The 15,413-nt window shown below is 28.9% G+C and overlaps 1 protein-coding gene across 1 annotated transcript; it reads right to left on the bottom strand.

Moving 5' to 3' along the window:
* Positions 1-6,213: 6,213 nt before the first annotated feature.
* Positions 6,214-10,080, bottom strand: LOC132943351 (52 kDa repressor of the inhibitor of the protein kinase-like). The gene is made up of 11 exons (XM_061012315.1): positions 9,984-10,080; positions 9,533-9,631; positions 9,110-9,355; positions 8,926-9,043; positions 8,719-8,840; positions 8,163-8,513; positions 7,585-8,078; positions 7,358-7,516; positions 7,066-7,258; positions 6,579-6,907; positions 6,214-6,503 (listed from the first exon to the last, which is right to left on the bottom strand). The coding sequence occupies exons 7-11, from the start codon at positions 7,639-7,641 to the stop codon at positions 6,447-6,449; spliced, it is 795 nt and encodes a 264-aa protein (XP_060868298.1). The 5' UTR covers positions 7,642-8,078; positions 8,163-8,513; positions 8,719-8,840; positions 8,926-9,043; positions 9,110-9,355; positions 9,533-9,631; positions 9,984-10,080; the 3' UTR covers positions 6,214-6,446.
* Positions 10,081-15,413: the final 5,333 nt, after the last annotated feature.

Below are 15,413 nucleotides of genomic sequence, written 5' to 3'. Positions count from 1 at the left end.
TAACATGTATAGTTCATACAATTATGAATTTATAGTTAATAGAAATGCGGATGTTTTACTTCATAGATATTTTTTTATTGAAATCGTGAAAATAATTTGATTAAACAATCAGGTTGGTAACTTAACCTACTCATCACTAGTATACATTTTTTATATTACGTGTAAAATCACCAACACAAGGTGCAGACTGCATTTAAAAAATTAATAACATAAAATAAAATATAAAATAATGTTGTAGTAGAAGCTGGAAACTTTAGTTTATTCTAATTTATAATCCAATTAATGTAACCGAGAATGTAACTATTAAATCATAATTGAATTAAGAGATCACTTTGGGATAAATGCCAAACGTATAAATGTAAATTAAATTAAAAATAATTAAAAAACATTTTGTGAAAGGAACAAGATTACTGCTAATATTTAAGTTTTAATTATTATTAACAAATAAATACAAATAATTTAAAAATTTAAAAAAAATTAAGAACACATCATTATAAAATTAATACAGTCATCGATCCGCTCAGAATCTAAAATTATATACTTAGAATTTCAGAAATCTAGTTGGTATTATGGTATTTGATGAATTTACTGTATACGTTTGGCTTTATGTTAACTCTAAAATCCAGTAATCACATTTTTATTTAATAATTCATAAAATACAATATACTCTTATAAAAAAATTCTTGTGCTTCTGATATATATTCACCACCTTAATCAATAATTAAATTGATAAACTAAAATAATAATTTAAATAATACCTATATCATATTATTATAATTCAAATTCAAAATTATAAACTATTTTGGTTTTATTGTCATATCAAATTTCAATAAACAAATTGGTCCTTAACACGGAACTCTTTGATATAAAAAGTTGCATTATATTATATCCGTGGATTCATCATATTGACGTACCTAGTATAATATCTATATAATTTATTTATTTATCTATGGCAAATCTCCAAGTCGTTGCAGAAGACACAGTCGATTAAAAATTCTAAAATTTCAATAAGCAACGAAAATTTGAGCAAAAAACTTACTGCGTTTCGTATAATTTTATTTTTCATAAATTACAATATTCTAAGTTCCGTAATCTGGAGCGTTTCCTCATGGGTGTCACAGTTCACACACGTCACGGATTCCGCCGAAAGAGTCGATAATTAAAGTAAGTTTGTTTTTATATTCTTTTGGGGCTTAAATTTACTTTTAAGACTTAAAATAAATATTTAATGTCACGAAAAATGTGCTATCCAAGTGTTGTATGCGCATATTTTAGTTAGAAATGTATAAAATACGCGAGATATAAACGTCGTCGTCGTTTTTCCAGTCCCTGTTCGTAGAATAATTATAATTAATAGGAGCTTACCTATATAAGGTACTTAATATATATATGTTTTGGTTTAATTTATAGAAATATATGTTATAGCTTATAACTGATAATAGTCATAAGATACAATTTTAATTAATAACTGATAATTTTTTTTCCAAATACAACGTTATAAGTTATAGGTAACTATTAATTTAGTGTCACATACTTAACTTCTATTGTTCACCTAATATCTATATTCTATATCATAGGGATTAGGGACGTATACATTTATTGGTATAGTATTAAATAAATTAATGAAATAGAACAAACACACCTACTATAATTATTAGTAATAATAATATATCCATGGATAAATTATTAAAATACAAAACGAACAAACGAAAAACGATTCTGAGCAAAGACATCGTTAACTAATAAATAATATTGAGATTAAAGTAATTTATTTTATTATTAGGCATTAGTACATACAATTTAGTAGGATAAAGTCATTTTTGCCTAAAAAATTACATTTGAAAGTGTCATCGTGTATATATATTATAATAATATACTCTAAAAGTTTCATAAATCCGCGAATACCTACTATTTTTAAATTACAACAAAATAACTAAAATCGTTATTCTTGGTTTTAATATGTAATTTCGTCCAAATTTTAACTTATAATATCTGTAAAAAGTAACTGTGTTTATAATAGATTATTTGGTTACAATATGAACCAGGGGTGGACTGAGCCGGCGGGATACTGGGAACTTTCCGGTAGGCCGCTATTCAAAAATGATTTGTTATTGCTATATATTTATAATTATTATTAATATAGAAGATCGGCATAAATCGGTAGAAAATCGGTATAAATATGAATTATAAATATTTTTTATTTTCATACTATGACGCGTGTGTGAAAAATTGTTTATATTAAGTGTTTAAGATGTTTGATTTCGGTACGACTGATTGTCCACCCCCTTAATCTTCAGCATCAATGCATCAGAAATTATTATTTACAATTAGGCCACGGATTTAAATATAAACTGCATTTTCTGAATTTTCTATGACATTGCTTTCCAAGCAAAAAATTCGTTTCATATATTATCAACGAATTGAAAAATAAAATTAGAACATTTATATGGGTTGAAGTCAATTTTATAAAAACTTATTAAAAAAAAATTAAATACAATTAAATAAAGGTAATTTATTTTACTTATATTTCTATTTTTTACGTACCCATTATGTTCGATACTATAACTATTCAGTTTTCAGCTATAGAAAACAACACTTGCCAATATGGAATTACTGTCAAAGTTTTTTATTTTAAAATATTTCTTAAATTCTTTTTATTATTTTATTTGAAACATTATTTTTAAGTATTGGGATCAATAAAACTATTTTTATTTAATTATTATTTTATATCAATTAGAATTTGTTAATAAACCAAGTAAAAAAACCGTTATCTATATTGTAAATTTGAATTCAATTTACCGCATAGAAACAAATAAATGTTTTTTTGAAGATAATGTAAAAATATCCATCATCCATCGGTTAGGACCATATATATATTTGCTATGATTAGGACGGTGAGGTTATAATTATAAATAATCTATGGCAAATGACAATCGTCTGAGACGAACAGCGATTCCAATACGTACTCACATATTTCGTTCCATTCTGGTTATTAAGCTAGGTGCCTATTTTTATAAATGTCATTAATCTCAATACATCCAGACTGAACTTTTGGATCGGAGATATGCATTTTCCTTGGCGGAGATGCACAGCTCTGACACTAGACAATATTATACACTCGAAGGGAACGCGTTTCGCCGGAATAATAAATAATTACGTAAGTTTTGTTCTTCTACTCTGTTGACGCGGTAGACTTAATGTAAATATTTATTGTCAGACAAACTTATATACTCGCTAGGCGTAGAGTAGTTTTTAAAATCCAGTTGTTATAGGTGTACGAAAATTAAGATATTATGAAAAATACCTTAAATTATAATACTTTGCCTACAACTGTTAATTTATTGTTATAGTAGAATAATTTTTAAAATTTGAAATCAATGATTAGGCAATGGTTTTATAAGTAGGAAGGTAGGTTTTTATACCTATACCTAATAAAATAAGAAAATACATAATGATTAATGTTATTTAATATGATTTGTAAGTACATAGCAGATTATACCTACCACTTGGTGACGATTATTTTTGTCTTATACGTTCTTCGTAATTCCGTTCCGTCACGATAGTTTTAGTTTTCGTTAAATGTGAAACATACATTTTCGACGCACACGGATACGGGTATTAAACATTTGGGTTTTAAGAGAACACCTCAAACGTACGTTTTATTTTGGGGGTTTTACGGGATATACCTATAGGAAATTTTCTTCAAATTTTCACATTTCACTATTTGATATTATGATATTATTTGTACCTAGGTTAAGTTTCTGTTTTAGAATCGATCGATAGGTTACCTAGGTATATCACATTCTTTAATTTAAATTCTGGTAGTCGAGTATTGGATAAGTACCTACGTAACTTATAATTCGTATCGTAATTTAATTACTAAAGAAATATTATTTCCCCAACAGTGTCTAGGGCCACCGGCAGGATAATGCATTATAGAATGTCTATAAACTTATGGTCTAGTTATGGTTAAAATTGGCATGCGACCAACTGGGGGCTTGTTCTGGAAAATTTAAATGGTCTAATAAGGTTCATCTCATTATTTGAATTAAATTAATTTTTAAGCGATTGTTGTGTTAGTTTATTTTCATATTATTTTGGGGCTTACATTTACTTACTTTTTAGACTTGAATTAAATTTTTATTGTCATGGAAAATCTGTTAACTCAGTAACGTAGAAGCATATACGTTTACTACCTACCAAAGGCGCAATGTATAATAATAATAAATTATTCGCCAGTCCGAACAATCCAAACGCTGTCTTACTCGTAGTCGAGTTCTAGTTGATAACTGACTTGTGAATAAATGTAATTTTTGTTAGGTATAAAAATAAAAATTATAAATCCTTGAATACAACATTTAAAAATACAAACTCTGTGTAATAAAAATTAATATTAGGTATTTATTGGTAGGTTTATATAATATCTGTAGACTGTAACGAATAGGTCATTAGAATATTGTTGAACATTTTACTGCATAAGATGCGTGTTATTTCAGAAATGGTATTCGTCAGTGAAAATTTTCAAACTGGGAATAATATTATATCATAAGCAGATTGAAATGTGTGAACGTTTCAGTGCTTCGAAGACTAAGTTCCGTAGCAGTTTTGATTCCGTCACGGGGTATGTATTTTCTTATTTCTCAGTAAGTTTTTTTTTATTATTGTTAATTGATCAAAGGATGTATTGCCCGAAATTTTTCAATATTTGTATTGTAATTATACTGGTATAACACTATTCCGGCTATCAATAGAGTCGTGTTAAAAATTAGAAAATTGGCGAGGTATGTTATTTTTTTAAGTAATTATTTCGAGTAGGGAATTCGCTCAATATTTAAATATTTTCACCGAGAATCAAGTACGATGACTTGTAGGTAACTAGAGACTGAGTGAATAGGAATTAGGAAGTGTGTGATATGGCGAAGATAAGGAAATGGGTCAACAGGATTTCAGAATGTTTGGTGTATGAAAGGGAAAGATGAAAAAGAAATGTAAGGTTAGGGTAGGTAAGTGGAGTGAGGGTAGCAGATATGAGAATAATAAGTTAGGTGTTAAGGTACAAAAGAGGATAGAATAAGAAATTAATTAATTAAGGGTAGTGTACATATTGTAGTGAAAACAAGAGAGAATATGTTTAGGTGGTTCGGTCACTGTATGATAAGAGATAGTGAGAGTGGCTATAGAAGTTAATTTAGGGGGGAAATGAGGGGCGAGAAGACTGAAGAAGAGATGGATAGACAGAATACCGATCATATGGAGGAGTGGAATGAGAGTGGCTGAACCTGTATATAGCTGTGAGAGACGGGGGAAGAAAAAGTGTAAAGGTAGAATAGTTATGTTAACAATACGTAGGTAATACGTAACGTAATCAGTTGATAAATATTTTCTTTCATTGTTATGTTTACAATATCGAATACCTTGATGGTTAGTAGGAAAAGATCATCACAAAGCTCACGACCAGTGATGGTAGTCGTCTATCATCACCATAGCTTCAACTAACCATAGGTTTATTTAACTAACCTTCTTATGACTCATTAGGACACTTTGAATAAAAAGATCCTGAGTTGCAGGTTGCCAAACTTAATTGTTTGATTATCAAGTTGATCCTTTGATTGTTGACACCATGGATAGTCCACGCCTATGTTAAATACATTTCAGGCCGCGTTCCCGGAGGGGAAGGCAATTGAGGCTCCTTTATATTGATAGTCGATACTCGATATAGGTATACTTTATTTGGCCTCAATTGTTCCCCTCGAAGACCGATGATAAGACCATTATGTCCTATCCATATCTTTATTATCTATGATGGAGCCATACCCAGCTCACTCGTGTAAACTTGTTGCTGGTTGGGATGTCAGCGCACTATTTGTTTTCCATCTTTGACCCACGCGTAGCATACCAAATGTACGATTAAGAAAACACTAAAATGATTGTGCGTGGGTCAGAGAGAGAAATAAATGGTGCGCTAAAAATCTGACATCCTCTTCAGTGGCGTATTTAGGATTTTCTTGAGGGGGGGGGGGGGGGATATAGAAATTAGAAATACATTTTCAAAGAAACCAGTCATGCAAGACTTTTTTTTTTTTGCTAATCCCTAATTTTTAATCACTAATCAAGTATAGGTATACAATATAGGTACAAGTATAGGTACAATATTAATCAATGAATAGCATTTTAAGTTTAACATAATAATCTAATGAATAAAAAATATATTAATAGCTTAATATAGATTTATAATAATCAACACAATGAAATAAATTTATAAAATATTTAGCTAATTAATAATTTGTTCTGTAAAAATGTAAAATATCATATAATTATATTGATCATTGATATCTATTATCTACATAGGTATATATAACACATAGGCACATATAGCCATTTATTTGCAGTGATTTTACAAAACAAACTCCAGTCTTCTATTTTTCAGAGACAATTCATCAATGACTTCATCTGGTGTAATCTTTGTTTCTGTATGGCATGCTAATAGAGCCATTCAGTCTAGTCTATAATAACAATGAAATACACAATTTTATAAATACTTTCAATAATATATCATAATTTAAAATCTGCAAATTTACTTCATTCATACTATTCCTGAGATAAGTTTTAATTCTTTTTAAATTAGAGAATGATCGTTCAGGAGTTGTTGTTGACACTGGAAGCGTACAAAATATTTTTATCAACATGTAAATGTTGGGATAAAATTCTTTATCACAAATTTCTAATGCCTGTAATCCTGAACTAAGAATGATATTATCTGTAAATAGTTTTGTTTTCCACATATTGAATTCGGCTATGCTATTGAATTTATCTACAACGGGTGAATATATGTTCACAAGCTTATTAAATTGTTCTCGGTCATTTATCTCTAGTGGCAATGGCTGGGTTTTAAAAATGCAATCGAACCCTATAACAGTAAATATCAAATAATAAAATACTTTGGCAAATTAGTTATTTATATAGCTATTCAGTATTTGTACTTATATTATAATTTATAATAATATAATGTCAATAGAGATTTTTTTTTGAAAATATAATATAAAATATGTAATAACTAGTTTATACCTTCAAAAATACTTTTATGATTTATAAAACGCTCAGTAAGTTGTGATATAAAGTAATCAATATATGGTAAAAATACTGTTACACGATAGTATTGTTCGGTAGAATGATTTTGTAAATTTGGATTAGCTCTATGTGTTTGTTTAGAAGAAATTCTTTTCTCTAGCAATTCAATTCCAACATCATCTGCCATTTTCTGTAAAATATTAATAAATATTTGGGGGTATATTTATGATGTAGGTACATCATAAATATTATTTTAAATATTAAACAGTATATTAAAGTAAAAGATTACTTTGACATTATTATAGATAATTTTGAATTCTATTTCATTATTTTCTCTGATACATTTTAAAGTAGCTATTACATTTTCTACTATGAGTATTGTCTTTTTCAAATCAATTTGAACTTTTTGCAATTGTTTACACAGCGGAAGTCCATAAGAAAATAATACCTAAAACAAAATTTAAAAATAACACAATATATGTACCTAAATGTATATAAAATAGATATTATCTGAACCTTTATAACAATCGAAGAAATCATAAACTCTGAATCTTTTAACGCTTTCTGAAGCATTTCAGCATCTGTTGATTCTTTCCAATCAGATATAATGTCTAACGCATTGAGAACAAATGAAAATAGTTCAGAAAAATCATTTACAGAATCATAACGTTGAATCCAACGAGTAGCACAAAGCCGTTTGAGTTGTTTTACTTGGGGTGCATTATTTGAATTCTCAATGGTATTTAAAAGAACAGAATTTCTTTTAGGGGTATTGAAAAAATTATAAACTTTTTCGATCACCCCCAAACAATTTCTGATAGGTTTTATGCCACTAGCTGTTGAAACAGCTAAATTCAGCGAATGTGCTGCACAATGTACATATTATATAGCGTTGGGGTATTTAGATTTCACAATAGTCTGTACTCCTTTAAATCGACCAGCCATATTACTGGCCCCATCATAGCCTTGGCCATATAAATAATTGCAATCAATTCCACATCTGTTTAAGCCTACCAACAAAAAAATGTAATTAAATAATATAAATAAATAAAGTGAATAAATAAATAAATCATAAATGTGTTATTTACAATTACCATTTAATATTGAGTTAGCCAAGTCATAACCAGTCAAGCTATCAATTTCAAAAAATCGTAAAAAGTTCTCATGCAACTTATTGTTTTTATCAATATATCAAACACATATACTGAGTTGCTCTTTAGTCGATATGTCGGTTGTTTCATCAGCCAGAACAGAGAAACATTTAGATTTATTAATCACATTAACTAGTTTCCTTAGTAAAATTGTGTTACATGACTGAATTATTTCATTTTGTATAATTGGACTCGTATATTTATTACGTTTCCCTGAACCCTCAAGAACATTACGCAAAAATTCATCTCCTTTTGCTCTGTACTTGAGAATACCATGGCCTTGCCTTGAATCATCTAAAAAATAAAAGTTAAAAGTTGCAAACAATAATAACATGTTTTTTACAATAATAATTGTAAATCCATAATTAGCATGACTGGAGCATTATTGTCCAATAGTTATATGACATTGATAATTCAGTTTAATTATACTTAAGTATTATTATTATTAAATGGTAAAAGTTTATACAATTTAGTTTTTAGTTTCTATATTTATGCTTACCATCTACTAAGATATCACCAAAATCTCTATGTCCTCTCAAAGCCAACTCTTCTTTACCACATAGAATTATACACTCAATAATTGGTCCTATTTTCCTTCTATTTTCTTCAATTTGTACCATTCTAAACAAATTCACAGAATCAATGTACTTCAAAAATTTAAACTTTAAAGTAAGGGTTATCATATTATGCATTTAATATTACCTACCTATTATTATCTATGCGTTCTATTATAGACAGTTCCTTTTTTTCTATTATTTTAAAAAGTGTTCAGAGTCTAGAACAGACAATGTATGATATTTCAAACTTCCACGAGCCCGAAAAGTCTAAAAAAAAAATGTATTAAATATTTTAGCAAATGTCTCTGGAATAAATCATTTAAATTATCAAACCTCTTTTGCCTTCTTCCAGTTGCTGAAAGCAACAGTAACAAGGCTACCCAAAGGCTGGCTTCCAACACCACAATTTTTTGCAAACAGTACACAGTATTTACAGAATGTCCCATTTTTGACATTTGAATACGCCAGCCAATTAAATTCTTTTAGCCATTTATGCTGAAATCTTAAGCCACGTTTTTCATTTTTTGCAAGCAATGGGAATTTATATTCAACATCTGGTACCCATAGATTAGTTAGCACCTTGAATAAATATCATTTTAAATAACAAACTAATTAGTTTTAATAAATATTATAAAATTAAATTTAAAATATAGACATTAAATAAAAATAAATATGCATAATTTAAAAAAAATACTAATTCAATAAATATTAATGTGTTAAGTATTGAAATAATTTATCAACTAGTAAGTAACTTACAAGCTTTTTATCAGCATCTGTTAAAGATAAACATTCTACAAAATAACCTATGTCATTAGCATTGCCGAGCGTTTGATTATTTTCACAAATAAAATCATCCTTTAATAAATAATTGAAACATATTATTATATTAATGCCACAATAATAACTAGAATATATTAAACAATTTTTAAGCCAAATTATTAAATTGTATTTGTTTCCATATGTCAAGTAAAACATGCTATTTGAAGCTAATAAATATATAATAATATATAATATAAATAATATAATGCCTAAATAATTTAAGAGATCTATTTAAGTGAGTTATAAATTTATAAGCTGTGACCACTGGTCATAAAAGCATATAAACCTATATAAGCATAACTAATTTAGTTTATTTTTAAGAATAACAAAGTAAACAAATTTGAAATTTGAACAATTAACTTTTTATATATTCAATGAAATTAATTACTTGCTGTAATCGTGAATTCGATGCCTCACTAAAACTTTCTAAAGAATTTGTGGTACATGCAGACTTGTTTACTTCTGTAATTTTTCTTACTGGTGAGTTCACCTAAATATCACAAAAACTTGAATTTACATTTCAAATTTCACAAAAATTAGCACTTACTTCAGTCTTGTTATTTTCATTTTCTCTTCGAATTTTTTTATTGCTTGTGAAAAATGATAACAAGGTATTCTTTTTTGATGTCATTGAAAAAAGTAGGTAAATTATATTGAAAAATAAAATACCGTATATAAATAAAAGTAAATTTGACCATAAAATATCACTTTCAATCGCGAATTAATATAATATTTCTTAAATAGTTGTTTTAATACTCAATTTATTATCATTTGAGCAATGAAGTATAAACAGAACACCCAATAGTATGCATAGATTAATGGTTATCATAAACAATTACTGTGTAATAGAATATTACCTACTATAGGTTAGGTATATTAGATCATATTATCAAAATATCGTACATTTGTTTATGATCTAATAATAGAATACATGACACTGTGGATACAAATCAGGGACAAACGTTATCATTTGTTCCATTGAGATAAGAGATTGTGTATAATTTTGCCTATATTCACTCCTCATTAATTATAATAATATCAGATTTCATACATCGTTAGTTGTGATTTGTGATTACTGATTACAGGTAATTACAGTTGCGGTTTGCATACTAGTAGGTATATTAAGGTTTATGGGAACAGACTAAAAAAAAAAAAAGGCCAAGGGGGGATCTATCCCCCATATCCCCCCCCCCCGTAAATACGCCACTGATCCTCTTAAGTGTTATCAAGTTGAAGAAGCAGTTGCTTGTTGACAATTTGACATTTAACATTAATTGTGGTAGGTATTATGATTGGACAAAAGTAATTAGCAGGGATGTGAATTTAATGCAATGAAAAAGTGTTAAATATTTGCCTGCATGTATGCACTAAAAACAGGCAAATATATGCACTGAAATATTAAAAAATATTCAAAAAAATACTGAATGAAAACGTTTTTATTTAAATTTTTTTAAATTAATAAATAATAATTCAAATTGGTTTACACAAAAAATTCTTTATTTACACACTTGGTAGGTAGGTATGTAGGTAGGTAACGGATGAACCGAAAATATAAAAACATTTTAAGAAAATAAGCATAAATACGAAGAAATCATGAAAACATGCAATTATATTAACTAACCGGAAAAAAACGCATATTGGTAACGGTGTTGTAATAATAGGGATCTCCCCAAAAAAATACGTACTAATAGTTCAAACAAATCATAAAAGCCAACTGTAATAAATATTAATTTATGAAAAAGTATATTAAAAAGCATTATTATTATAAATGAAACAAAACTATGAACTATGGACCGTGACATAATATAGGTATTTCCATATTTTTAGCTCTTTAATTTCTGTTAAAATATTAGGAAAATGTATTAAGTATCGTAAAAGTGCTAAATTTGAGTTATTACTTAAAATATTATATTCATAACAAATTATAATAGAAGGTTAGGTACTGTTATTCCGCATACTTATTATAGTTTAATTTAACTACAACATTCTAGTAGAGTCTGATAAAATTTGGTTCCACGACTTTGATCATACAAACTTTAAATACTAAACTATGGGTCTGAAATTTAGTTTATATAGATCTAAATAATCCAAAATATATATTGCTTCAAAATATAAAAATAAAGTGTCTTGTATTGTAGTTGGTAGGTAACTATCAAAAAAAAAAAAATTAAAAAAATCATACTTGAAATCTATGTATAATATACGTATATTGTAATAAATGATCAAATGTTTACTATAGTACATTATAAAAAATTAACTTAAGTTCAATATAATACATTATAACAGGTGTTCAAATAAACATTTCATACCACAAATTTTGTTAATTCACACAGTCTCTCTTCAATTTTAAATTTTTCTTCAAATCATCTACAAAACATAAATGTTTAGTAAATTGGAAGACTTGATTAAGTATTTAATCATTTATCTAAAAGAGATGTGCCGGGTCGCCACATTACTATATCGAGGGGCCATGGTGCAAGTGTCGTCCATAAATATCATAAAATATATTATATTAGAAATACAAACTTAATATTTCACTAACAGTAAATAGTATAAAAAAATATTACGAAATATACTATACTCATATTATATTATGATTGTAGTAGTTACAAACTCTTGAATTAAGAGTTATGTTTGAAGATTTAATTAATTTCCTAAAAGGAAATGCCTCAAGATTGCCTCAGTAGGTTAGGTTTACTAATCATTACTAACTATACAAAATACTGAAAATTAATGAAATCACAAATATTAGTACAATAGAGAGACTGTGCATTGATTTACAAATTTGTCTTAAATTTACTTTTTGCATAGAGAATATGAAGGTTGAGATATGAGATTGTAATGAAAATTAAACGCAGGGTGTTTTTGGTTGAATTGTTGTTGCGTTTATTCTCAAAAACTTATTATTTTTCATACAGACACAATTTTAATAATTTGTTGTACAGTATTTATTTTGAATTAATTAATTATACTCTTACGAGTGTACAGATAAAATAGTTGAATAAAGGATCACATAAAACATGGATGGGGGGGGGGGGGGGAAGGCGTGAACATAAAACTCACGGTTTTTGGTCGGGTGTTCATTATGACGGGATCAGTAGCACGGTAATATAATTATTACCGGCGTGAACAGCTGGGCGGCTTCAGCAGTGTGACTTGGCTCGGATGTCTGTATGCTGATAAAAAAAAAACGGCAAACGGTGTTGGACCTTTTACAATCTGTTCCGTTGGTGGTCGTACGTTGGTCGGATGGAACTGGCTGACTCGGCTCGGACGGCGGCGCTCAGTAACGGTGGACGCGTAACGACAATATATACCTCGCGACTCACTGCGGCGGTGGTGGAGGGTATATGCCGGGACAAACTGTAGAATGTCCGTTCGTGGCGGTATTAAAATACCGTCCGGCTCACTATTCGCTTTTTCTCAGCGGGGAGAATGATGATGATACGCTTTGCTTTGCTTTGAAGGTTATGCCGTTAACTATACCAGGGTTTTGCCTCTACTAGTAGGACGAAAGTTGGTGAGGGTGGTTATTTAAAATTGTTGGCCTACCCATGAGTGGGTAGGGTTTGCAATGATGATACGGCGGTCGGCGGCCTGTATTTATGTAGTACAATGCTTGCCGGTCCCGATTGGAATATCGTGTGACACTTCTCTGTGTTTTGTGATGCAGCTACAGGTTTGAAGTGTTCGATAGTATCCATCTTATAGTTTGAAAAGCACTGATTATGAATATGTACTTTTTGTCCTTGTAATTTGTTATTTTCATAAGGAAATCTCAGTTTTTCCCGCGGGTGGAGCGCGTTCGGATAGCGCCATCTGTAGTTACGGGCGGCGGTTGCGTTCCGTCGGGGAATCCGTATTTCTGGGCGGCGGTCGATGGATAGCTGGTAATGATGAAAACTAGAGTGCTCCACTTAAAATTGGGCACTCTGTTTTTTATCATTACAAGATGGGTAGAGATTCGTTGATCGCTTTTATGTGCTTCAAATTGTTTACACGAGTGAGCTGGGTATGGCTCCATCATAGATAATAAAGATATAACATAATGGATAGGACATAATAGTCTTATCAGCGGTCTGATCTTCGAGGGGAACAATTGAGGCCAAGTCGAGTATCGACTATCAATATATTCCCTCCGGGAACGCGGCCTGAAATGTATTTAAAATAGGCGTGGACTATCCATATCTATGGGCTTCATCCATAGCATGGGTTAAGGTGTCAACAAACAAAGGATCAACTTGATAATCAAACACTTAAGTTCGGCAACCTGAAACTCAGGATCTTTTTTATTCAAGTGTCCTAATAAGTCATAAGAAGGTTAGTTAGGTAAACCTATGGTTAGTTGAAGCTATGGTGCGATGATAGACGACTACAATCACTGGTCATGAGCTTTGCGATGATCTTTTCCTACAAATTATAATGGTATTCGATATTATAAACATAACAATGAAAGAAAATATTTAAATATTATTAATTTGGTTATGTTAGGTTAGGTTAGGATAGGACAGTAAATTAGACGTTAACTAATTATCATAGTTTTTAACACGGTCTTAAAGACTGTCAGCTAGAGTTGTACCAGTATAGTTATTAAAAACTTAAATACAGCCAACATTAAATAATGATTTTTTTAACACAACAAATTATAAAAGTATTTTAAAATATAACAAAATATAATTTTATTAGGATTTTATAAGGTTTTCAATGCTTACTTTACCTATTGTAAATAGAAAATGTATAAAATCAATAGTTTTAATTTAATATATAGTTTTGTGTTTTAATATCCTATTTTCAAAGAATTCTCAAGGTTTCCTTTCCACATTTTTTTACATTGTACTAAATCTAATTTTTTTCCGCACATATTTACAAAGACTAAAACTATGTTTTTATTTGCATTTAGACTTTATAGTTTGTAATTTAATATTGACTGTAGACCCAGCCAAACACAATATTATTTTAAATTAAACATTATTTTATGTCCTTCATAAATTACAATCTAATAGTAGAGTCCGTGCAGGACCTTTTTCTCATTTAATTTTTTTGCATCCTTTATAAATTACATTCGTTTTTATACATTTTCTTATACATGTATTACGGTGATACACCTCTGATTATAATAACTGTTCGTATTATTATAATGTAAACAATACTTAGTTTTTGGATTGTAGTTAATATGTATTGCAGTATTTAGCTTCCAGCGTATTCTTTTGTTAAGTGTTATTTCACGCAGATTTCTCAAACAATTTTTTTTTCAATTCATTGAACTCTAGTAGATTTTTATCTAAAAATATTTTTTAAGATTAACCGGCTATACCCGTGTACTCCTAAAGCGTGTTCCTAAAGTAAAATTTTTTCCACATTTTTATTTTTTGTTTTCTAAAATTGATTTGCCTGCGGGCACCAACACCTCTCTTCAATTTTTTTTTATGATTTTCATTGTAGCCAAATTCTTTAAACATTTAAAATGTTTTTCAACAATTACTTCGGAATGTGTGTTTCTAAAGTAAAATTTTTTTCCAATTTTTTTTTTTGTTTTCTAAAATCTATTTGCCTGCGGGCGCCACACCTCCCTTCAATTTTTTTTTTATTATTTTCACTCTACCCAAATTTTTAACATTGACAATCTGGTACCCTTTGAATAATTCTTTAATGAACTAAATATTTTGAAAAGTTTTTTTCTGTTTAAGATTCGGGACATTTTAGTTTGAACTTCGTAATGTGTGTATCTACTGTAAATTTTTTTCCAATTTTTTTTTATGTTTTCTAAAATCTATTTGCCTGCGGGCGCCAACACCTCCCTTCAATTTTTTTTTTTTAG

This window comes from Metopolophium dirhodum, chromosome 4, assembly GCF_019925205.1.
Source record: "Metopolophium dirhodum isolate CAU chromosome 4, ASM1992520v1, whole genome shotgun sequence".
Lineage (NCBI taxonomy): Eukaryota > Metazoa > Arthropoda > Insecta > Hemiptera > Aphididae > Metopolophium > Metopolophium dirhodum.
The sequence above is the reverse complement of the archived record's forward strand: the minus strand, read 5'-3'. Positions and strand labels throughout refer to the sequence as shown.